The following is a 26,851-nucleotide window of genomic DNA, read 5'->3' on the forward strand; positions in this document are numbered from 1 at the left end:
CCAAACACAGAAACCACAGAAAACTAAAAGCTCTTATATGCGTGTGTATTTGTAAGATCAAGTATTTTAAGGATGGATAGTGCTCTCTCAGAGCAGCGTGGCTTTGAGGGAATCCTCATTTGTTCCTACGTAGGAGAAAAAGAAGTTCGCCGTCCCCCACGTTTGACACCATAGTCTGTCCATCCAGAAACACGGGTCTGTCTCGACTCCAGTCTCCCGCCTTTGAAAAGCTGCACCGGCCGGGTGGCGGCATCCATCCTCTCTCTCCTCCCGCTCTATTTTGAGGCCCCATGATCTCATGCCCCGTGCAGACCACACTCTGCAATTCCAGTCCAGCCCGCGCCGCGAGGCCACGCAGGGCGATTCCTGCAAGTGTTCGGATGATGCCCGGGGCGCGGGGAGGGGAAGGCTTGTGGGGGAAGTTCAAGACCCGCCCACGTAAAGGACCCAAAATAACCGACACGCAGAGTGCCCGAAATCAGACAGGAAGCCAAATAATCCGGGGAGTTGAGTTGCTTTCCCTTCACTCGGAGCGCTGGGCGGCGGGCGCCGGGCCCGAGGTCTGGCGGCGAGGGGCGGGCGCGGCGGTGGGCGGGGCGGGGCCGGCGTGGAGCCTATTAAAGGCGCTGCGGGGCGGCGGGGCCCGAGCGCCCGGGGCCACGATGGAGCGCGACGGCTGCGCGGGGGGCGGGAGCCGCGGGGGCGAAGGCGGGCGCGGCCCCCGGGAGAGCCCGGCGGGGAACGGCCGCGACCCGGGCCGCGGCCACGCAGCCGAGGGGCCCGGGGAGCCGCAGGCGGCCGCGTCCTTGCTGGCCCCCATGGACCTGGGGGAGGAGCCGCTGGAGAAGGCGGCGCGCGCCCGCTCGGCCAAGGACCCCAACACCTATAAAGTGCTCTCGCTGGTAGGTCCCGGCCGGCGCGCTGGAGGGCGGCGAGGGCGGCGGGGGCGGCGCCGGCCCCCCGCTCCGAGCGCGCGCTCAGCACCCGGGGCCGGGAGGGAGGCGCTGCTCCTCTTCGCCTTCTCGCTCTCCTCTGCGGGGTTTTATTCCTGCTCATCACCACTGATCCTTCTCTTTCCCTTGAGGGACTAATTCACTCTCACTTGTATTACTGATGCTCAGAAGGGCCTGTTACGAAACCAGGCTGTTAAAAATTGTAATCTTTAGGAGTGCCACCTCTTCCCTCGAGAGAGTACGAGGTTTTTAGTTGGGGGGTGGGGGTGGGAAATGGCCCACCCCAAAGTTGTTGGTCTTAAGAAGGACGGACAAGGAATTGGTTGTTTATGGGGTTTTTTGGGTTTGTTTTTCTTTTAAATTTTAATTTAATCTTTTACCTCTTTGAATTTAAGTTTTTACCTCTTTTTGCTTTTTAAAAAATTTTTAATTTAACCTTTTACCTCTTCTGGGTGCAGTATTGTGGACTTTCCTTGCATTAACTGATACCACTTGAAAAGATTTAACAGAGCTCTTTAAGTTGTATGGGGAACTTTAAAAATACTTTTTATTTTGGCTCTGCTTAGGAATTTCCTTGCAGCTGTTCAGAAATTGCATCAATATTCATGTTATGTGAATGCGAAGAAACGTTTATGATTCTTTGCCCACTCTGAACTGTAGGTTACAGTTTTTGTTGCCAGCAAAAGTACCCACTCTTCCTCTGCTGTTTTGTTATGACAGTTGCAGGATCCACCTGAGATGTGGGGTGGGTTTTCGTTCTACATGTATGGCAGGAAGTGCTGGACGGAGAATCAGAAGCCTTGGATTCTTGCTTTCGTGACCGTTATTAATTGCTCGGGCCTCCCATAACTCTCCTCAAACCTCAGTTTCTTCTGTGTTAAAATGAGGACAGCATCACCCCACGGGCATCACATAGAATTATTGCGAGGGTCGAGTGGAACAGTGTGTGTGGGGAAGTAAATTTGAAAACTACACGGAGATATAATCATTTTATTGTATTATATGGAAGTGACATTTTTATGTTTAGTGTACTCTAAATTTTTTTATGGGGGAGGTAATTAGGTTTATTTATTTATTTTAATGGAGGTACTGGACATTGAACCCAAGACCTCATGCATGGTATAGGCATGGACTCTATCACTGAGCTATACCCTCCCCACTACTGGACCTTAAAATACATGGTCACTTACATATGATTGAACAATAAGATGTGGAGGATATCGTTTCTGATTTTGAAATCTTTTCTTTTGTAAGCATTTCCATTTTCACTATATTTTGGTATCATGGAGATGGTACAGTACTTGGAGGAACCAACATTCCTAGACTAAAGAGATGGTGTCATATAATTAGTACTTAAACAATAAGCCTAAGGTTCAAAGAGCAAGTGTCCCAAACTGCATAATGTTTGTATCTCAAGTATATTTTTGCATCAGAGATTACTGTTTGAGTCAAGAACATCAGATATTGATGAGAAGTTGTAGTCTTTCAAGTCACCTTTTTGTTTTAGTCAATGGGAGACGACCTTAGCTTTTACAACACAATCGCTTAACTTTCTTAGTATCAGTACTTTTGGGTGTTGAGCACACTATGAGATAGTCTAGAGGCATTCGATAATTATACATTGACTCTGTACGTAACCCCAATGTGAAATCATTTCTACATGCTTGTAGTCTTGAAAGTTTGCTGAAGTACCAATTGCTGAATTCAGTTTTAAAATCTTTCCTACTCATTTACTTACAGGTCCACAATAGGTATCAGCAAAGATCCACCTTTGGTACGAACACTTCAGTCTGACACCTGTAGACAGCTGGTCAAACAGCATTCTGTTGGTCTCTGGTGTTGCAGCTCTGGGCATTTGACATGGTGTATCTTTAGTACTTCTTCAAGTAGGACAGTCATGAATATTTTTCATACCATTGGGTGGAGTCTTCTGCTGTCACACATATTGAATTGGAAGGAATTCTTCATGTCTTTTGATGAAATACAGTGGGCCATTAATATACACCAAAACTCACCTTTGTATTTTTGAAACTCTTAGTTAATGATTTCAGCTGAAAGCGAAACCTCTTACTCATTCTTCTTTCCCTACTTCAATACCTTTCTTCCCTCTAGACTTTCCCAAATGATGCACTTCTAAAAGAAAAAGTCTCCAAAAGGAATCTGATGGTTGTCTCAAAGAGCTCTGTGGCATGTCTTCTAGAAAGAAGCTGCAACTATAGGGTTCCCTTTTTCAGGTTAAATATCAGCACACTTTTCATAAAGCTGAAGAAGTGGGATGACTAATTGCATCTGGGGTTGAGATTAGAAGAATCCAACTACTGATGTGTTCAGTTTGTGTGCTCAGCTACACAGTTTTTATTTTGCAGGATAGACTCAAGAATTGCCTTGCAGAGATAAGCAGTAGCATCATGACTGTTGCATTTTTCTGAAAATATTACATATAAACTTAAATGCTCAAGGTATGTGAGAGTGGATGCAGAAGAGACCATCCTGCCCTCTCCTTGCTGCTTCTCCCCATTCGAATCCTGGGAAGACCAGCAGGCTCTGCTCTGGAGGCTTTGGCCCTGGCCTCTGGAAGTACTCATATCCAGGCACTGAGCTAGACTATGGAAAATTCCAAGAGGGCAAATAAATACATGCTTCAGGAGATATGTTAAATTCTAGATGCCTTTCCTTGGTTCCAAATTAAGTTTTGAACTGGAATGTCAACTTCCACTGAGGTTGGTCTTGGACATTTATTGGAAATGACTTTCCTGTTCCCTGGCAGGTAATTTTCAACCATGTTGTGGTACATTTCTCCACTCTCCAGTTGGCTCTTCCCCAGCATCATTTTGTGCTTGTGACCTCCTGCTGTACTTATGAAGACCTCCCTGTGTGTGTGTTCATAAGGCGCCTTGTGTGTGGGTGGTGGTGAGTGGAGAGAGACAAAGTTCACCTTTTGATGAAAGAGTTCTTTGTAAATGGCAGAAGTCGCCCTTGTGTATCAGAAACTTGGGTGTGAAGGTTATTAGTTCTGTTAGCTTCTCTCTCTTTCTTCTTGCAACATCATCTTATCTCTGGAATACAGAATGGTGAATATTCAAGATTGTTCTCTGCTCTTAATCCACCTTGAAATTGACCTTACTCTTTGGTTTTCATATCTGTCCAGCCAGAGTTGAGCATTTTATTTCAGAATGACCAGAACATCTTAGAGGCCAAAGACACCTCCTGTTTGCCCGTATGGTGTTTGTTTCACATGTTTAATAAAATGTATCTAAGGTTTCTAGGAACCCAGCAAGACTGCTTTGTTTACTATTGGCTCTCACACTCAGTGTCAGCTTTTTTGGTTGAATGAACGCAGTGTGTTTTGACTTAGACCAAGTAACATTTTGACTTGGAAAAGGGCAAAATAGGAAGACTGAATACACAGCCACATATCCCTATGGCCAGTTGAAAGTCAGGAATCCAAATATAGATCCACTAACAGAGATGACATTAGGGTATAAATTCAGGGATAAGGTCAAACTGGGGCATCATTTGATTCGCACATATGGAGATGGAAGAGGCAGTGATTGAATGAAAAACAAAAGTTCCCAACTAAGGTCAGTGTACCTAAGAGGCCAACAGGGCCTCTGGGATAACTTGGATTCAGAATCAGTGTCTAGCTACTGGACATGCCCTCGGAAGGAATAAACCCAAGTGTGGCCATTTTGCAGGTACAAGTAAGTTTCCCTCGCTGATACCAAGGCCTCTTCTGTTTTGGTGACTTTGCTGTCACACCCAGATCCAGTCTTTGTGGCTCTTGTAGGGAGCTGTTTTCTTTAGCATTGCTTTCTATGACCTCCTTTCTTGTGCTTTGAGACATATGCTGGCCTTTCTTTCTCTCACCATTTATTTCTGCTTCACGCCGTCTCTGAGGAATGCACAGGCACCCTTTAACGCTTTTCTTTTTTTCCGTTCTTTTCCACTTTTCAGTTACCTCTGGACACTCAGTTTTGTCATCTCCTGCCCCATCATATCCTGATCATGACTCTGAAGAGGATCCCCAGGGTTGTGTTGAGAGCCTGTATGCATTTTGTATAATAAAGAACTGGGGACCATAAACCTTTCTAGAATATTTACAGAAATTTTTATCTATCAGCTTCTTATCTTCCTCCATCTCACTCTTTTTTCTCAGATATCAGTACTAAAGGCAAATGAAAATAGTTTTAAATTCAGTTTTGTTTTTGAGTTAAATTCCACTGTAAAACATCTCTGTGACTTTTAAGACATAGAAAATATACTTAATCACTATTATGGACTTTTTAGACAAGCCAGAGAACTTAATCATGATTCATAACTTTTTTTTTTTTTTGATAGGGGAAAGGCATTTCAAGTTTCGAACAACTTAGGAACAAATAAGCTTTTGCAATATAACTTATAATTAGAGATCTGCCTCTGGTTAAAATAAACATACCTCCATCAACCATGAAATATCCCCCAAACAACAAAAAATAAACAAGAAGCCTTTTAGCAAATGAGCCCAATGCAGAACATAGAATACTCTTCCAAGCTTCAGTCCTGTGTGACAGGAACTGATATTCAGAATGCTGACCCAGAGTGAAAACCCTTTGGCAGCATCAAATAAAAGCTAAGCTGTGTATTTCCCAGGGAAAGAAAGTATAATAACATACTTAAATGGCCTTTTCAAAAGAGCAACCAGAATGTTCAGCTAAATATTAACTAGAACACTCTGTTTGCTGAGTATTTTGGTTATCTGAGGTTTTTATTATAAAAATTAAGATAACATCTATAATATTTTTCATTTATCTTCCCACTTTTACTTTTTAGAATAATGCTTAGTGGAAATTTAGGTTGTGAAAGTTTAAATGATTATTATTCACATGGCCCTTTGCACTTTCAGAGGCATTTTCTGGTACAGTTTTAATTGATCCTTGACATATCAGCAACTCTGAAATAGGAAAGTATGGTGACAATCAATCCTAATTTACAGATAAGGAAACTGAGGCTGGCAGGGGTGCTCTCAGTTTTCTAAAACTTTAGGGTGCATAGGAACCAGCTGGAAATTGTTGGAACCCTAACCCACCAGTGTGATGATATCTGGAAGTGGGGCCTTTCAGAGGTAATTAGGTTTAGATTAGGTCATGAGGATGGAACTCTGACGATGGGATTAGTGGCCTTATGAAAAGGGGAAGAGAGAGAAGAGACCTGTGTATGCATTCTCTCTTGGTGCACCCCTGCAGGAAAGACCATGTGAAGACATAGTGAGAAGGCAGCCATCTGCAAGCCAGCAAGGAGCCCTCACCGGGAAGCAAATTGGTCAGCCCCCTGATCTTGGACTTCTGAGCCACTAGAACCGTGTGAAGTAAATTTCTGTTAGTTAAGCTACCCAGTCTATGGCATTTTGTTTTAGCAGCTTGAGCAGATTAAGATAGGAATGGACCCAAAGAATCTGCATATTTTAAACAAATACCTCAAGTTCTTCAGATGTAGTTGGTTCATTTACTCCACTTCTAAAAATAAGGGGTTAAGTTTACGGGCAAAAGGCTCACGATTTGTAAGTAGAGGACTATGATAACTGAAAGGACTTTTAACTACAGATTTTGATTCTGGAACTAATGGCTCCTATTTGTTTTCCTTTTGTCGGTGTGAAGTCATGTCATTGTGAGCTTCCAGTGTAAACAGAATTTTAGGAAAGTGACTTTCTTCTTAATTTGAATTTCCTTCTTAATGCATTTTAAAATATATTAGAATAGGAAAATAGATTTATGATAGTCATTTTGGAGGGAATGAGATTTCACAAGCATATCTCGTTTGTGGGTCGATCATTTTCTCACCATAGCTTAGCACTTTACACAGGTTTAGGTGGCAAACATCTTATCATCGATGTGATTTGAGACCCTTAAAGGTCATTCTATCTTGGTTTTCAGGAAAGATTCCTGAGAAAGTAGTTTGTTCCTAGACCTGATTTCTTTCCTTTGATGAGTTTTTTGGGATTAGCAAGCATCTGGAGCTTTTGGTCTCATGGAGAGAGAGAACTGAAAAGAAACTCAAGTATTTTTTTTTATGTTGCTGTTATGCAATAAAATGTATTTGTCATTATGAGGTTTTTTTTCCAAATAAGAGTTGCATATTACTCCAGAGTACCTTAATGTGATTTTGGATAAATATGCTTATAAGCAAAAGGCAGCACAGGTAGAACAAAGGTTCAACCAAAATATTTCAAGCAGCAGTTCTTGAAGTGTGGTCTGTGGCTCCCTGGCAGGGGGAGTTGGGGGTACCTAAGCACCTTTCACGGGGGCCATGCAGTCCAAACCATTTGAGCAATAATAGACATTATTTTCCCTTTTCACTGTGCTGCCATTTACACTGACGATATTAGAGCTTTGGTGGGTCAAACTGCCTGCCCCTCAGCAGGAATCAGGGCAGTGGCTCCAATTATACAAGTAGTCATGAATTTGCAATTAAAACAAAACAAAACAGAAGCCAGTTTCACTTAATGAAACAGTAAAAATGTCCTCAATGAAGCAGATTTTATTAACTTGCAACCCAAATTACCTGCCTGTTTATTATTCTGTGCTACAAAATTGGAAGTCTGCCTTTAGCACATCTGCTGCATACTGAAGTCCTGTTATTTCCTGGAGGAAAAGCTGTTGAGCTGTTGTTTGAGTTGTGAGCAGAACTAGCTGCATTTTTTTCGCGTGGAACACCAGTTTTATTTGAAAGAACAACTGACAAACTGATTATTCAGACTTGGGTATTTGGCACACGTTTTCTCAATAATGAATAGTGCTAGCTTGTCACTTCAAGGAAAACAAAGTAAGGTACCTGCTGCCTGTGATAAAATCTGATCTTTTAGGTAAAAATTTAAATTTTGGAGTATTTATATCTGCCATTGTAAGCTCGACATCCTCCCAATCTTTAAAGACTTTCCTGATGAAATTGATGGAGATAGGAGTGTGGTTTTTTTTTTTCATATGGTATAGACATGTGTCAACATTTAGAAGAAATACGTAGTTCAGTGAACCAGTATTTTCCAAAGGACCAATGGATGACTTAACAAAAATTATGCATGGGTTTAAGTTCCAATCAAAGTGCAAGATAGACTAATGAGTGTTAACGTTAACAGTATGAAAAGTTCATTAATATTGTTTCAAGTTTTCTGTTACATTTTTGCCTTTGAGAAATGAACAGCTTATAGAATTTTGGTGTAGTTTTAAAGAAGAATGTGCACAATTATCTAAAAAGGCTTCTTAGGTCCTCAGTAAGTTTTAAAAGTATTCTGAGACCAAAGTTGTGAGAATATCTGCTTTAAGGAAAGGTGTACATTCAATACTGTTTTAAGAACTAGGGAGAGAGGGAAAGGAAATTAAGACATATAAAAAGAATCAGTTACAACAATTGTGTCTTTGTTTAGGTAAGGTCCTTTATTGATTTAAAAATACTTTACAGCTACCACCTGGTTGGGTCCAGACCACAGCTCTGCCATTTATCCCCATGTTAGAGATGAAAAAATCATGCTCAGAGAAATTTGGGGGACTTTCTAAGATCACAAAACTTATAATCCTCTTAATCTCATTGCTATAGCTTATTGACAAATGAAGTCAGACTGAATTGGGTTTAAATTCTGGTACTGTTATGAGTTGTTTGAATGTAGGCAAGTAACTTAAGTTTCCTGAATATTAGCTTCCACAACCATAACATAGAATGGATAAAACCATGTTAGGTGTTGTTAGAATTAAATTAAATAACGTATACAAAGTGGCACATAGTTTGCCCTGAATAAGTGTTTATTTTTCTTATCATTACCGATAAGCTTCAGTGTTGTTGAATTTTAAAACTTTTTCCTTAGAAGATATGTTACATCTTTGCTCTTCAAAGTGTGGTCTGCAGACTAGCATATCAGTGTCATCTCCTTGGAACCTGTATAAAATGCAGAATCCTGGGCTCCCCTCTAGACCTACCGTACCAGAATCTGCATTTTCACAATCCCCAGGGATCTATCTGCACATTAAAGCTTGAGGAACAGCAATCCATAGGGCTATGAGATGGTCTAGAAGATTTCTTTAGCTGGGGGTAGCATTCAACCCTGTCTTGCCGTTATCTTCATATATGATGCTATGATAAAATAAAAAATTACTGAATGTTCCTTAATGACTTCAACTGTGTTGGCGTTGGGTGGACATGGTGCTCCTGCTGGTTGCCTTTGTCCCTTTTCCTTTCTTGAACTTGAGGCACATTGATTGAAGTAGCCCCATTGCCCTTGTCGTGTGTACAGGACACTGTATACACAGCCTTTTACCTCCCTTCGTGTGTGTAGTTTCCTTCTCCCAGGAGCCTACCTGTGCTTTTGTTTGTTTCTTTAATTGTCTTTCCTTAGTCTGCCCTGGCTTGTCCTTTAATTATTCTTTGTTGCTCTTAGCTCTGCCAATCTTCTGCCTTTGTTGTGATCTGATAACATTTCAGTGTTCTTTCCAATTCACCCATCCATCAGAATATCAGGTGGATTTCACTTTACATCACACTATCAATAGCACTCTTCATTTCAGAGTTTCCACTTCAGTACGTTCTCAACAATCAACAACGTACTTGACACAAAACCAAAACGGAGGAAACTTAGACCAGAGCTTTTTCAGGTGGTAATGAGTCAGGTTAAGTGTCCTTGGCATGGAGTTTATTCCGTACTACTTCATCATCCAAACACACTGTCTTCCTATGAAGTACCACCCACACCATTTAGATTAGAATCTTCCAGAGACCAGGGGAAATAGGTGAATGAAGTATATTCAAGTGGGAAGGGTGTAGCTTAGGAGCACTGTGAATAGACTGTTGATCTTATCTCTTTTTGTATTAACCAGAGAAATAACTCTGCTTGCACACTGTTTAAATACCTAACTGATCAGCTCAAAGGAAGTCAATGTGAAGAATGCTGACATATGCCTTTGCCATTTCTTGGAAACTTTCAAAGAAAAAGAGAACACTAATTTTTCTGGGATGATTCAGGCAAAGGTCTTGAGAGAGGGGTCATACAAAGAGTCCTGAACGTGGAGTCACAAGAATGATTTGCTGTGTGACCGTTGGACAGTTGTTTTGCTTCTTCTGACTGAGGGGCTTGGATAAGGTGGCTTTCTTCTAGATCTAAAATCTTTGTACAGAGAGCTTATACGATTTTCCCCCTTGTTATAAAGATACTACATATTACAGAAAGTGTTCAGAAAATGCAAAAAGAAAAAAGAAGTATAAAGGAGAAAATAAAGATTGGGTACTTGTTATTATCTGCTATTAATATTTTGTTTTTTTTCCCTCAGAACTTTTCTATGTGTATGTATCACTTCTTTTTCTTTTTAACAAAAATAGGATCATGCTATGTATACTGTCCCATTTCCGTTTTTCACTTATATTCCATTATGAGATTTTACCATTGCTAGAAAATTTTTAAATAAAACTTTCATTAATAGGATTTTGAGACTAATTTTTATCAACCTTAGTTCATGGGATAGTTTTTGAAAGCGTCTTTATTCGTACTTCAGATATAATCATTCCCCAAGAATTTAAATAATTTTTAGGACACTTTTTTTTGTTTTACTCATCCTTCTACTCCATCTCCATTGCCCTTGCCTCTTCTTATGGTTCAGTTATTAGTTTTTAGTTATTAGTTTTCCTAAAATAATGACTTCCTTGCATTATGGTTCTGCTCAGAATTTCCCAGAGGCTACCACGACACATGTGGGAAAATGTGTGTTCCTAAACGCAGTCTTTTTTAGCCTTATTTCTCATTACTTGAGTAAAAGTGTTACCACCCAAGGGCTTAGCACAAACAGCTCCGTCCATTCATAGCAGTCCTGAAGGCCTGCGACGTGTAAGTGTAGCCGTTTATCAGTCAGTGTTTGTCAGGCACTCGGAGCAGGCCCATCACTCAGTAAGTGCTGTGTGTTTGTTGAATTCCTACGTGCCCTTATTAAGTTTACTCTTTGCCAGACCTTTTGTTAAGCCCTTCATTTCCTTTGATTGGCACAATTGTGTGAGGTAGCAGGGAGCCAGCCTATTGGCTGCTGAGGGGGTCTGGTCTGGGATCCACACCTTGAGGGAGTCTGTGTCCACATGCAGCTATACAAATTAAAATTTACATTAATTAAAGTTAAATAGAATAAAAGGGAATTCAGTTCCTCATCACACTAGCCACTTTTCAAGTGCTCAACAGTGGTGTGCTGGCACCGGGACCCTATAGGACAGCACAGACAGAGGGTACATTTTATTGTCTTAAAAACTTGTATTGCACAGAGATTAAAGAGTGTGATAGCATAAGGGTTTTTTACTTTTATAGCTCCTCTGGCAAGAAATAATGAAAATGTAGATGGAACAAATTTTCCTTGTTGAAGAAACATTTATTGGAACAAAGGAATTGCTTAAGAAGGTTAAGTTATGAATGTTCTCACAAATAAAATTGTAAGATTCCTTACCCAAATGAATGCATGTAATTGACTTAATGCATTAAATTGACTTAAGCCTAAATATATACTTTAAATGGTGACGCATTTCTAAAATTATGGTCCCTCCTAAAAAATAAATAAAATAAAATAAAATAAAATAAAATAAAATAAAATAAAATAATGGTCCCTCCTAAATTACAAACCCATGTATCCATTACCAGATTTTAAGTTCTGTGTCTGTAATTGTGAATGAGTGTAATTGTGATTGAGTACTTAACCGTTGGGTCTTTACAGAAGGTAAAGGGTTATTGTTATCTCCTTGTTAATCCCACTCCCTGTCCTCAGGAAGAATTATCAAAAATCCTCTGGAAGTTATCTTTTTGTTTATTTCCACTGAGCCCATTTTTCAAATATAAATGCAAGGTACTGTAGTCATTATGTTTTAAGAATTATTTCAGGGAAAAAAAAAAAGCCCAGAAATAAATCGCATAAACTTAACTGAACACAACGTTCTTTCTCCTTTCGTGCTCCTTCATCCCTGACCTACCACCTGCACAGACACCTGCAAGATACCTGCCTAGGCAAGAAAAACGTGTCATTTGGATAAAACCCATCGTGCTTCACCTCAGTCCATCTGTTCTGTTCTCTGCCTGAGGGTGGGAAGGGCTGTTCTGTGCCATTAATAAACTTTTACTCTCGTTTCTGTCTCATGAGCTTAACTAAACTTAAAACATTTTTTCCTAAAATCACTTAATACTAGTTTTATTTAATGAGTCATGTCTCTAGATTGTAGCTTCAAAAGAAACAGTTTTTAGGATTATTTTAGCAATGCTTGTTTTTCCCCCCTTGGAACCCAACTGAAGCAAGATCTAATGAAAATATTTCTTGCATCTAGGAGACTGAGAATTAAAAACAAGTGAACTCTCAAAATGAAAAGTTCTTTGCTTATATTAGATTTAGTTTAGTTTATGCCTTGGTGTATGTGTGTATCTGTGTGCGTGTATCTGATGTCTGATCATTTGCTGTACTGGCGAGAGTCCAATCAGAACAACGGAGTCCATACCTGGTTATTTAATCAGGAGAATTTAATATAAAAAAACAAGTTACAAAGGTGCTGGAAGAGCTGAAAGCCAAATGGGATGGTGTGGCAGTGAGGCAACCCAGGGAAGGGTAACAGAAGGAAGCTTCTACCACCTTGAAGGCAGGAAAGGCAAAGGATAAGGCTGATGAAACCCGGAGCAGGCAGCCGTGGCTTCCCTGGAGGAGCTAGGACCCTGGAGAAGTCCAGCCACTTCCAGCGGTCCTGTCTGTGGCCAGAACAGGGGAGATGCATTCTGACTTATCCCTTCTTCAGTCTCTGTCAGTGTTTCCCATTGGCTTATACTGGTCTGCTGCCTGGAGCCAGAGAGCCTGGGCGATGTTGTCACAGGTAATTTCTCTCAAATGGAAGCGCAGGAGGAAGGCAGTGTCAGAGTTTGGGTTTCTCGGGAAATAGAATCCGAGATGGAGACTGGCATGCAGGGGTTTTATGGGGGGGGGGGGCTCTTGAGGTCAGCTGCTGTGGAAGGCCAGGGAAGGAAAAGGACTGTGGAGAGGGGGAGGTGAGCTGCGATGCAGTCTCAGTGGGGACCTCAGCCCACCCTACGGGCATTTCTGACTGAAATACCCCTTTAGAATAGCTGAGAGGGAGGCTTTCCTGGGACGAGGGCGTGGTGGCCTTGGGCACGTGCTCTCTTCATCTGAGGGAGTCCCTGCCAGGTGGCACCCCCAGCAACCAAGGGAGTAATTCCTTCCTTCCTGAAGGGGAATCCAGGCAGCTAACCACAGGGTCCACCACAGACAGGGAGCAGATATAAAAGCAATGTCCACACATTGTTTATTTCTTAAAATCATATATTGCTGAAATGTGTGAAGTGGAAGTTCAACTTTTTTCGCTTAATACCATATATTGCTTAGATATTTCCATGTCCCAACGTAGGGCTCTACCTACATTAAAAAATTTATATATATATATATATATATTTATTTATATATATATATAAAAGATTTACTGATAAAATTTTAAAAATGCTTATAAAATAGTATTGCACGCTAAAAGAAGAAACAAAATTGTCTGTAGAGTAATTTCTCAATTATGTACATAGATTCATTTGTGTGTGTACATGCAATTTTAAAAGATTAAAAGAAAAGAGAACAACATTTTTAAATAGTGGAAATTTTGTCATAGAATAATGTGAATTCATGCCTATTTTTTCTTTTCTTTTTGAAAATAAGCTATATTTATGGAATAGTTTTAGATTTACTGAAAATCTGCAAAGCTACTACAGAAAGTTTCCGTGTACCACACACCCAGTTTCCCTATCATTAACATCTTACATCAATACAGTACGCTTGTCACAACTAACGAACCAATGTTGATGTAGCCTTATTAACTAACGTCTAAATTTTATTCGTGTTTCCTTAGTTTTTTCGTGATGTCCTTTTTGTTTGTTGTTCTAGTATCCCGTCCAGGAATACCATGTCCAGTTTCATTGTCACATCTTGTTAGGTTGCTCTTGGCTAAGTTTCTCAGACATTCTCAGACTTCCCTTCTTTTTGATGACCTTGACAGTTTTGAAGAGGACTAGTCCTGTGTTTTGTGGAATGTCTGATGTTTTTCTCGTGACGAGACTGGGATGATGTACTTTTGGGAGGCAGACCACAGGCAGAGTTCAACACATTATGTCTGTGCTATTACTGTGACTTCATCTTTGGTGATGTGAGATTTAATTACCTGGCTGAGGTTGTGTTTGTTAGGTTTCTCCACTGCAAAGAAACTCTCTTTTGTGCCTTTCTGTTCTGTACTCGTTGGAAAAAAGTCACTATGCCCAGGCCACACTTAAAAAGTAGAGAGTTATTGTTCACCTCTAGGGTAGAGAATCTATGTAAATTATTTGGAATTCTTCTGTACTGGAGAGTTGTCTATTCTTCTCCACTTATTTATCTATTATTATTTCTTTATATCTATATGAACTCATTAATATTTATTTTGTACTTTAGATTATAACCTAATAATATGTTGTTTATATGTTTGCTCAAATTATTCCAGATTTGGCCATTGGGAGTTGGCTTCTGTGTCCCTTTGATATACACCCATCATTTTGTGTGTGTGTGTGTTTAGTACTCCCTTACTTTCTGGTGCTACAAGACAGTCTGAAAGTCTGAAACATTATCACACATAGTTACAGTTCTTTTTTTCCTGTGATGAAAACTTTTAAGACCTACTCTCAGCAACTTTCAAGTATATAATACAGTATTATTAATTACAGTCATAATATTGTACATTGTATTGTACATGACTTATTACTTGATATTCTTGATACTGTAAAAATAGTGAGTATAATCGAAAGTTCATTTCTCCACTTGAAAATTAGAAGTATGTGTCTAAACTCTCCATGCATTTACAAAAGGAAGAAAAGTACACATCACATCACTCACATCCTCATATCACTCTGTGGAGCAGTTTTCAGACGCTTCCCTTCCCTTGTGAAGTGAACCAGGACCAGGTCGTTACCTCTGAATGAAGCTGGCCAGTCGTGCACTTTCAGCAGAGTCAACTCTTAGATTTCTTCATTGATCGTTTTACCTTGGAAATGGTTTAGGCATAAAATCTGGGAGCAAAGGAAGAGCAAGCATGTTATCTTATGTGTTCAGGGAGCCGTATTGGTTACTACCAACTTTATACATTTATCTCCATTTAGCATGTTGTCATCAGCTCTGTAGACTCAAAAACCTCTCAGTTTTACGCAGTTGTGGTCGGATAGTGGCTGGAGTTGCAACAGCAGGGAATGGAGCATCTAGGTGCTGGCTAGGCGTCTCTTTCCCACTTCTTGGAGTTTCAACACCTCCCCACGTGGTCCCTATGCGTGGAATAGTTTAGGCTTACTCCCAGCATGATAGCCTCACGGTGGATTGCTTACATGGGGGCTGAAGGCTTTAAGAGTGAATATTCCAGTTATAGATTTACATAATTTTAAAGTAATTGGATAGTACTTTATATTGTTTGGATTTACCACAACATATTAACTCAGTTGTTTATTAGCAGAAATGTAGGTTATTTGCACTTTTTTGCTATTACAAATAGTTCTACAATAAATAAGTATCTCTGTATATCCTTATCTGCTTATGTGAACATTTCTATCAGGTAAGTTAATAGATTTGGAATTGCAGGAGTGGAGGATATTAACAATTTAAATTTAGATAGATTCATCTAAATGACCTTTCAGAGAGCAGCTTATGCTTCTGTGAAGACAGTGTGAAAGTTCCTGTGTCTCCTTATGTCCTTGTCGGCACTTGCTATTATCAGTCTTTTTCCACATTTATCAGTTTCACTGGGGTTTAAAAAAGGGATTCTTTGATTTGTAGTTCTTTGATTTTTAGTGAAAGTGAATGTCTGATGTTTTTATTAGCTGTTTTATTTATTTAAATAACTGGCTTATTACTTTTGGTATTTGAAAACTGAGTTATCTTTTTCTACTTTATTTTTATACACTCCTTATCTATCATAAACATTAACATTTTGTCATAAAGTTGGAAAAGCTTTATCCTAGTTTCCCCCACCTTACTTTTGCTTGTGGTAGATTTTCTTTTTCTTTTGGCTTTACAGAAATTCCTAATTTTTATGGAATCCATTGCATCAACTGTTCCATTATAATTTTTGGATTTTGCACCATGCTTATAAATTTGTTCATCACCCTCAAATTATAAAAAAATATTTGCTCATATTTTCTTCTAGTGATTTCATGTTAAACCTTTAAATATTTACTCCAGCTGTTATTTTATTTTGTTCTAAGGCAAGAGGTTGAAATACAATTTACTAAACACTTTCCTCAAGATTTCTTTTCTCAGTAGATTGCTTTTCTGAAGAAGCTAAAGTAATTGAGAAGGTTAGCTAAAAACAGGTCACAAAAATGTATTTTTCTATACTAACAGTCCTGTTGAAGACAGAAGACAGTTAAATAAGCCATCAGACCAGGAACAGTGTTGATACTTAATAATTCTGTGATCCCGTAAGGACATTGTCCATTTGTAAATTTAACTAGTGGCGGGAGGCTGTTCTGAGGAGTTACCCCTCAGCTGTTTAAGGAGGATCCTGCTTTGTGTTGAGGTATTTTCTGTTCCTGATCTTGTTGATTATGTGCTTGCTTCTCAAGATTCAGTGAGGGTGTATGAGCCATGGAGCGAAGGTAGTCGTCAAAGCAGAATCTCTGCTCACACCATGACTTTAGACTACCAAATGGACATTTTATTTACCCTTTGACCTTTAACTTCAGAGAGAAATGGTCTGTGAAAGCAATCAGTGAGATCTGGAGGAAGTGATTTGCTCACTGAGGCAGAAGTTATGAGTACTGGATATTTTTTTTTCCCTGGAAAATCCTCCATGCTTTTGAACCAAAAATAAATGATCATGTTTTTCTTTTTATTGTATCCATATGAGATGATAGATGTTAGCTGAACCTACTGCGGTAATCTTTCACAGTATATGTAAATCAAACCATCCTGCTGTATGCCTGGAACTTATATAGTGATGAATGTCAATTATTTCTTAATAAAACTGGGGGAAAATAAATGAACATGATAGGAAAGGAGAATTACTGCCCTAGATAAATCAGTTCTCTGGAGGCATCACAGGGTCCCAGGAAAAAGTTACAACATGAAGGATACGGCTCAGTTGAGTTCCTGACCCCCTTTCTGCTTTGCCTGGGGAAGTAAGGCTTCAGGGCTGGTATTTCAGGTACTTCTCATGACTGGCCTAATGGCCCATGTTCAACCAAGAAATCTTAATACATGTATGTATTTGGGGTCATATTCCTTAAGAGAGGACGGTGCAGGATGTAGAGTTGGGGTGATTCAAATAAAAGCAGGATCAAATGTCAGGGAAGAATAGATTCATAGGTATTTTAGATTTATTAGGGACCATATAAAATATCCAGTCCAGCCCAGTGAAGGGACCGTGGATGACGTCACTTTCCTGACATCACAAAGTTCCAAAGGTAATACACATTCTAATTAGGATAAAAAGACACAAGAATTATTGGTTCCTTTGAGGTTAGGGCCATAATTTTCCATAATTATGCTTTTAATCAAAAATGGATAGAATTTTAATAATTTCCTTATAGTTTATGGTAAAGTTCTAACGTTGTTCCTGTTTTCTTAAACTAGCTTTTTAATTTGACATTTCGTTTTAACCTGTTCTCCTGAAAAATTATTTTTCAGTTATCATCACCACTCTCATGGGCTACTGATTTGAGCTTCCTTTGAGACTTTTCTTCAAATGCTATTTTACGAGGATAATTCATTGAAAATTAGGGAAATGATGAAATGACTTTTTGCTTAAATATCAAAGGTGCCGAAAACCTTTCCTGGACTATTACAGTTTAGACAAGAATCTCATAGTTCTATCTGCCTGAGAGACTACTTCAACCAAGTATGTACTGTGCCTATTCAAAATAATTGTTCTGAACTGCACTTTCTATTACTAGTGACTCCTAGCAGATTTATATTAGATTGGGGCATTATCTTCTCTTTCATGTACATAGTGTCATAACTGAATGTTAAAAAAAAAAATCTGACTGCGATTATCTTTCTTTCTCTCTCATTTAGGAAAGGATTAAAAGCTCAGAGTCCCTGAGTGATTTATAGGAACATTTAAGAGAGCCAGTATTTAAAATAATAATAATTTAAACATTGCATTAAATATTTAAATATTAACTTAATAATATCTTGTGCCTTGCAAAACTGCTCTGCTGCCTTTCTGATTTGATTTCTCTTCTGCTCTTTTTTGAAAAGATATGAGAAAAAAACAATCCCAAAGAAAAGTGTGTAGTTTTTCAATGTGAATATATTTCTTTTTACTCATGACTAGAATTCACTTTGATAAAATCTGTTAAGCTCAGCCTGCTACTGACTTCTCCCATTTACTACATATGAGAAGTAGTTAGTAGTTTAATAAATGTACCAGATTCATGGTACTATTTCTGACATAAACTAGAAGCAAATACTGTGGGAAATGATGTATACAACCAGCAATTCTATTGTTATTGTAAAAAAATGTGTTGATGGTGGATTCTTGGAAAGTCAACCAAAATTTCTGTGATATGTCTTTGAAGCTTGCTTTTGTGGTCTCCTGTCATAACATCTCTCCTTCTAAAGGCAATATCTTCCCTTGCATGTTTATAGAAAACACTGGTATCCACTGAGCAGAGAAAATCTAAGTAATTCTATAACCCATGAAGAAATTGACCCAGAAAACAATTAACGTCTTGCATGGATCTTTCTAGGCCCAGAGAACTTCCCCTGTTAGTTCTACTAAACCTTTAAGGAAAAACTAACTCTGATCTTATACAGCTTTACTGCTTATTTTATGAAGTTAGAATATCCTTTTTTTTTTAATATCATTCATCATTAGTGTTCTGGTATTTGTATCACAGTGATGTGAATAAGTACGAGCCTTTGGTTTATTATTCTGGATACATGATGTTAGGACCTTTTGATTTCAAGATTTGTGTGTGTCTTCTTGAATTCCATTGAAGATACTGTTTAGATGGGTTTGTTTTAAATGCGTTTTTCTCTTCGCCTCCCTTTTTTCCCGTTTGTGTTCATCTTAGACCTTTTCTTTCTGTTGATCTCATGTTGTAGGTTTACCTCAAATGACTGGTGAATCATGGTGTCTCATTGGTGTTTAAGAATGAGGGATTAGGTAGGTTGAATGGAGGCAGAATTTGTTGATTACAGTTTGCTTAGAATAAGTGGACAGGGAGAAGCTTCCTGTTGTGCTGAAGATCCCTGATGTGCCCATGAGGTAAACTTCACTCTGGGCCTCTCATACCCATGCTAGCCCCCTTAGTTCTCCAGTATACTGATTCTAAAAGTATTTGGGTTCATTGTGGAAATGTTGGAAAACAAAGTACCAAGAAGATGACAAGAATCACTGAAAGCTCATCACCCAGAGATAAATTTATAAAATCTGTATTATGGATAACATAAAATTAGGATCACATTTCCCATTCTGTTGTGTAATTTTCAATTCATACTCAACAGCATGTCTTTCCCAACGTCCATATATATTCTTCTAAATTATCACTGTTAATAGCTGTATAATACTCAATTGTATTATATCCATATTCCATATTTTCTTTAGCTATTTTTCTATTGTTCAACATTGTATATATGTCTTTTTTTTTGCTATAAGCAGTACTGCATGTATATATTTGTACCTAAATATTTGTACCTAATTTTTTTTGCCTTAGGATAAAGTGTAGGAAGTGTAAATTTTGAGCTAAAGAATATGGATAATTTAAGGTGTTTGTTTCAGCTATTTTTTGTTAAGTGTGCAGACATGAATCTGTAATAATCTCTAGTACACAAATTGGTGCTTACCTGGATCCCTTTTTCAGTGTCATGGGTTGGAGAGCTGCAGTGTAGTTATAATTAAAATTACCAGTACCACCATTCCCTGCAAAGTAATAATTTGCTTTTCTTCTCTCTCTATTACATCATTTTGACATATTTCTTTACCGCTGCATGGTCTTCAACTACTGTTGAAAACAGATGACTGTAGAATTATAACCAAAAAAAAAAAAAAAAAAAAGAAAAAGCGAGAGAGAAGATAATGTTAATAGAATAGTTCATGGTGTTTCTTTTAACAGCAAATAAGGAAGAATGCTGCGGGGTTTGATGGAACATTGATTAGGGTTACATTGTCCCTGTGGAAGACTCTGTAATGGCTCAGCCCTCTAAGTGAGCTGCATGTTCCTAGTAGGAACTGTTGTTTAAGGAACACCTCAGTGGCCCTGTCACCAATCTGGGCACTTCCTGTACATTATGCCCAAGACTTGTGCCAATTTTGTGAGGTGGGTATTTTCACGTTATAGATAAAAGAAAAAAGTATCTAGCCAGGGTATGAAACATTCCTAAGTCACACAGCTGATGTTTGTCTAGAAGTCACAAGAATGTAAGTGCCACAAAAGCACTAAAATCATTTTGTTCCCTGGTGTATACCCAGCACGAGACCCATCTGGACATGCAGTAGGCTCTCAGGAAATATTTGTTGAGTACTGAAAAAATTGAATGAACAGAGCCCCTTTGAACCGGAAACCCTTTCTACCAGGCAGATGTCAGTGTCTTCAGTTTCCCTGAGAGGTCGAGTGTGAGGTTTGCCCCTCAGCGATGGCTTGACCACTGTGTAGTTTCCCCTTCCCCCATTTTCATTTGACCAGTTATAGAAATTGCTTCACATAAACGTTCACTGCCATTTGGGAGAATCTTCAGTTAAGTCAAATGTAACTAAAGATACTAAGTGTCTAAGAGGCTAAGCAAAAGTTAGAACCTTGTCTTGAAAGAGCTCCTCAATCCACTCAGCAGTGCTCTCACTTCTACTCTGAACTTTGTAATGCTTCAAAGTTCTTCAGGAACATGGAGTTATCTTCCTGCATGACATCCCTTTGAGTCTCTGGGGGGTAGTTTCTTGGCCCTGGACTTATTGCCCTAGGATCTAACCCTCATTCTTTAGGAAAGAAAATCCCCTCAAGACTCCGGCTGTGCATAGGTCTGAATTCTCACAGACTCATTTCCAGAAAGCTTGCAGCTTTGGCCAAAGGTCAGAGGACTGATAGTGTGGTCAGCTAAGCCATCTTCACATCAGATGGATGTCTTTGGTTTCATCTGTCACATTTGAATACCAAATCCAGCAGCACCATTTCCTAAAAAAAAAAAAAAAAAATTCACATATTCATTTTAGGCACCGTTGTATAAAGCGACACAAAGACACTTAACAAACTGACTTTGTTGACTCAGATGAAAAAAGAGGGAGGTGTAGTTTTCCTCCAAATTATGTTTAATGAAGTCAGTTTACTGATTTTCAGGTCAACAGTTTTTTGTTGAATGTCTGCTGTGTGCTTGGCACTGTGCTAGACCCGGGAAATGGAGGAATGAGTAAATAAATCTGTGCCTCCCGGGAGCACACAGTCCAGTCAGAGACAGACAATAAACAAGTGTCCTGGGGCAGAGTCAGGGCTGCCATCATTGAGGGTGAGGGGACCTGGAGGAGGACAGAGCATCTCCAGAGAGAAGACAGGCAAGTGAGTAACTTGTACCACAGTTTTCCACAGTGCCGCCAAAGGATCTTTATAGAATTTATAAATCCAGTAATGTCACTTCCATGTTTAAAGGCCTCAGCAGCTGCTCACTGACCGCCCCTGAGGCCACAGCCACCTTTCAGCCACTCCCGGACCCTTCTACTGCCCACTGCCTTTATAACCCGACTGTACATTCAGCTCTTGCCCCTGCTACTTACCAGCTCTGTGATCCTTGACAAGTTGCTAACTTCTCTGCAGCTCAGTTTCCTTAAACTGGGTAAATATGATAGTCTATCTTACAGTGTTATTGTGAGGATTAAATGATTTGAAATAAAATTCTTGGAAAAATGCCTAGCACATAGTAAGTACTACAGAAGGGCAGGCTATTAATGTGCTGTAGAAAGGATGGCTCTTACTGCCATCATTGTTATCCGCTCTTTCCCAGATGTGTTATTTTCTGTATTTCCCTGGCTTTGCACAGAGTGCCATGTATTTGGTACCAAATTAGACACCAGGCCCCCTGGCTCAGTCAGCGAGTTCTTTCCCACTTAGGCTCTTGCTGCTGATAAGGAAACTGAGTTTGGTGCAAGCAACACATGCTTTAATTCAATGGCCAGAGGACAGAAGGGGGGAGCTTATGCTCCGAAAGCACCTCCTCCCCCAGCAGAGAGGACTAAGGGAATTTTAAAGGTCAGGAGGCAGACAGGTCATCATGCTCCAGAAAAGGGGTGCTGATTTCCAGAGGCAGGGCAGGCACACACAGAGTTTTCCACACTCCTTTGCACACAGCACAAATTATGCCAGCAGAATATAAATCCCCACTTTGGGCGGAGATCTAGGTCTCGTCTGGGCTGGTGCGTTTCTGTGTCAGGTCAGAGCTGGTTCAGGGCAGCTGACTGCTGTATACCTCTCAAAGCCGGAAAGCATCTCTGCCAAACACCAGGTACTTTTGAAAGAAACACAGAGATGAGTCAGGGCAAGTGTCCTTCAGCTCTCAGGAGTTGGTATGGAAACACAGAGATAAATCAAGGCAGAGAAAATGAGGACCTTTAGCCTACTTTGTTGGCCATCTTGGATCTAGCCGGTTCAGTCTGGTGTGCCCCAGGCCTTTGTGGCATCCTGTGGCTAAAACACAACTAGCCTGTATGGTTAAAAAACAGTTGATACACCTGGTGCCTGGGCTGCATGGCCTGGATGACACATTGCCACTGTGTAGTTTAATTCTTAGGTTGCTTCTCACTATCTCGTATCTTTATCGTCAACAGATTATAGAGTTGTTGCCTTGAGGAGATTATAAACCTAGATTAGGGGTTTCACCACAAAATCTTTTTCAGTTTTATTTTTCTTCTTGTCCACAATGCGTATTGCAGGCACTCAAACATTTGTTTATGGATTGACGGGGAATTCCTTTTTTCTCCAGCTCTCTGTCAAGCCTTTTGTAGCCATTCTCTCCTTTCCTTCTCTCCGCTGTGCTATTAGCATGTTAACATTTTTGTGCATATTTCTACTGGAACTCTTGTCCAGTTCCATTGTCATTATTCATTTAGTGTCCACGTGCTTTATTTCTCTGTCAGGGTAGGAACTGCTTTCATTTGCATCTGTGGCCTTTAGCAAGGTGATTTCACGAAGTAAACACACATTTGAATGAATACTTGATAAAGAAAGAATAATACACATTGTGGTGATGTGCTGTATTTGAGGGAATTGGTGAGAAAAAAATTAACTGATTTCTTTATATCTGTTTCTTTTGGTTCACTAAAAATCCAAGAAATGATTCAGGAACTCTAACTAAACAAGCAGGAAACTCCAGATAAATATTCTTCTTACATAGAAGCAAACCATTCCAACAACACAACTTTTGCTTATATGTATCCAAGCTTTGTGTTTTCTAAGATAAAATATTTTATCTATAGTTTCTAAGAAAATATCAAAACATGAAAACTACCTGAATTGTTTTAGAGGTAAAAAAGGATGGTGGATTTTGATGTTGTTGGATTAAACCACTTTGAGAAGAAAATTCAAATTGAATTAGATTTCACCTCTCTGAAAATTGTTGGAGAGAAATTTCCTAATAAACTATTCTGAGAGGGTGTTGCATAACAAAATAGTAAGTAATCTAAATTTCATCTTTTACAGATACGACTATTGATGTTAAAATGATTGTTTCTATGGTCATACTTTAGTTTCAGTTTCATGCTATATGCATTGTCTTATTAAAGAGAAATCTAAATAACATCTTTTAGTAATGAAGAGGTAATTTAAAAAAGTCAGCATGCCTCTCCTGCAGCTTAACAAAAAAGTGAAGACCTGCATATACCATGTAGATTTTAAACTCATGCTTATGATTTAAATGCTTGCTTCCCATCAAGTCTTTTCACGGTTTTCCTCAAAATGAGTCTTATTTGTAACAGAACCATTAAGTCCTGTTTCATATTTAGTTAGAAGAGTAAAGTTATTGGTAATACTTCTTCATGACTGGCTTTTTTACAGCAGTGAGGGAATATGTATTGTAAGTCAATAAATTTCAGCATGTAAATAATTTTTTTTTACTGTGATTTTCATTTATTGGTAAGAGGTTAACTGTGATTAGTAGTACAAGTACTAGAACTTTCATGCCGTCTTACTTCCAGCAAGCACCTTATGCCAATTTCAGGTTTCTGCTTCTTGTTTCACCTTCTTTCCAAACTGCTCCACTTCTGAGAACTCAGATTCTGAAATTCCCTTCAGGGCTCATAACTTCTGTTCTTCCTTCCTCATTCCTTCCCTCATTCTCATTTCTTCACTCACTCAGGTCGTCTCTTCTCCCAGTTCTCCATTCAGATACCCATGTGTACATGGTGCTAACCCTGTTCAGCCTTTGCAGCCACACCTCTCTTATCTCCTTTTCTGTTTTCACTACCTCCCCTTCTCCCCACGCCATGTTATCTTTTTATCCCATTGCCCCACTCCCACTCCTGGAATTCCAGGCCACTGGGTCCATTACATCCATGATCTCAGTTAAGCTGGGCTCCTGGAGCTTGAGGGTCTTGTTACTCTTCTCTTGGCTCTGTCTCCATTGTCCCCACTGATTTGCTGCCATCCTTCATGTGGGCTGTCCTGAGACCCCGTTACTTCAGAGTCCCACCTCGACCTCCTCACTCCCAGCAGATGCTTCTTATCTGCCCAAGAAGATTGAAGAGATCCATCATCAACTGCTTCCAACTTTCTATGGTTACCTCGCAGATTTTATTTTTTAAATAAAATTGAAAGAGAGAATTGGCCTATAAAAATGAAAGTCAAGTTAAAAAATAATAATGCTGGATGTGAAATTCACATCAAAGGTAAATGGAGTTATGGAAGAAATAACTGACGTGGGAATGCTAACACTGCCACTGTTCAGCAGACTCTATAGATACACAGCCAAGGGAACTTAGTGACAGCGAATTTATTGACATGGGACGCATGGCTGTGATGAAAAGGATGAAGATGTCCCAGAGGAAGTGACAGTGACACAAAGTTCATATTAAAAGAATTCTTGGAGATAGTTCATGACACTGAAAGTGCAAAAGTTAAAGCCCTGGAAATGGATCTAAGCTGAGAAAGGAATGTGACCATTCGCCAAGGCATTTAAAAGATTCTCACTCTGTATTGTAAGTTACATGATGAGACATAAATAAAGCACTGTTCAAACTATTCTTGATAGGTTTATTTCAAAGAAATAAAACTTTGATTCTGCATAGTTTAAATTACAGGATACTAAATACAGAGTAGTTTTACTATGGTTTTCATTTCCCTATATATTTATAGTAAGAGAGTTTTTGATATTGTTGATAGATACTTTAAAGTTAGCCTTCCATAATCTTGTGTCAGTTTACACCACCATCGAAGGCTTAGGAGAAATCCATTAGTACTGTCTTCTGATACCTTATTCTGTGTGCCTTTGTTTGCTTCTTTAAGTTCTCCTTCTGATGGCTCTTTAGTTCACTGGACATACGTACATTTAGTTTTCTGATCTGCTAGAGAAGAGCCTTACCTAGACCCTGTTGCATTTTAGACCCACTGTACTCTGGCTCATCTTTCCTTTACCCTCTTTCTCTTTTGAAATAAGTTAGACCTGCTTCCTCAGTTTACTAACCATCCACTTCCTCTTTAGCTCTGCAGTTCTGCTCTGCCTTGACAGTAGGCATCCTAAGGACTGAGGTCACGCCTCCCTTATTACTGAATATCCAGTCCCTCATCTAGGGACTCGCTTATGGTCAATGCTTAAGATGTTTTATTTGGGAGAAAGAGTTCATAGAACGTAAAGGCCTCCAGCCGCCAGCCACCCTGTCCCATTGCCCCTGTCTCACTTATCTCTTCATCTTGGCTTTTGGGAAATACCTCTCCACCTCTATATGGCATCCATTCCTCTTTTCATATGCTTGGTTCCCACCAAAATAGGTTGCCTTTTATTCATCTTGCCATCCTTCCTACAAGCTTGTCCCTGGAATTTTGCTCTGCTCTGTCCTCTCTTCCCTTCTCTCAGCTCTGCCTGGCAGCGTCACACCATCATTTCCCCCTTTCAGAGCCCAGCCCGAAGACTTTCTCTTTGAAATGTTTTCTGATCTCCCTCTTCCCAACCACCCCAACCATTCCCCTTGAAACAAGTACAGGACTCTGCAGTCAGTTCCTAGAGCCTGCCAAATACAAGCCATTTATGCTGTTGTTTTGGCCATTTCCCACACAAAGAGAAGCTTCCCGAGGTACCTCTTACTCTTTCCTTCCATGCATAACATAGTCTTCACACAGAGTGGGTGCTCAGTGCATATTTCATTGAAATGTAACGTTCCAGAGAGCTGCCAAGGGAGCTCCATTCCGCTGGAAAATATTGAGGACATTTTACAGGTTATTCTGCTCCTTTTTCTTCTAACTCACAAATAAAACTTCTGTCATTGTTCGTAGAAGTTGTATGGGGTCGCCACTTTTTTTTTAAATGTCAAAGGCCGTAAGAAAGTGGCAAAATGTTAGAGCTGGAAAGATTTTTAGAGATCCATGTAGTCCAGCCTTTTAATTTTGTAAGTGAGTAAAAGTGATGTCTGGAATGTTTAAGTGATTTGCCCCAAATCTTTACACAACCAGTTTGTGGTAGCATTTGGGTCCAGGATGTAGTCACTTGACCCTACACATTCTCAAAAGCTGTCACAGTGCATATGAGGATAGTGTTAAGTTTGTGTAATTCAACTGTTCAAAGCAGCATCTGATATTCTTATCTTGACTTTTGTGGATTAACAAATAGAAAATTGAATCTCTAAGTAGATTTTCCTCTTCTATCCCTTAATTATTATAGGTTTTTAGACTGGATTCATTTACATCAACTTGAAAATTTCTGACAACATTAATCTTGGATGATATAGAT

The 26,851-nt window shown here is 39.4% G+C and overlaps 1 protein-coding gene across 1 annotated transcript in view; it reads left to right on the top strand.

Moving 5' to 3' along the window:
- Positions 1–608: 608 nt before the first annotated feature.
- The window catches only part of ENPP1 (ectonucleotide pyrophosphatase/phosphodiesterase 1), a 60,255-nt gene continuing 34,012 nt past the window's right edge, over positions 609–26,851 (top strand). Inside the window, exon 1 of the mRNA XM_072965877.1 lies at positions 609–902. Coding sequence (XP_072821978.1) covers positions 663–902 — 240 coding nt within the window. The 5' untranslated portion in view covers positions 609–662. The remainder of the gene's footprint in view (positions 903–26,851) is intronic.

This window comes from Vicugna pacos, chromosome 8 (genome assembly GCF_048564905.1).
Source record: "Vicugna pacos chromosome 8, VicPac4, whole genome shotgun sequence".
Classification (NCBI taxonomy): Eukaryota; Metazoa; Chordata; class Mammalia; order Artiodactyla; family Camelidae; genus Vicugna; species Vicugna pacos.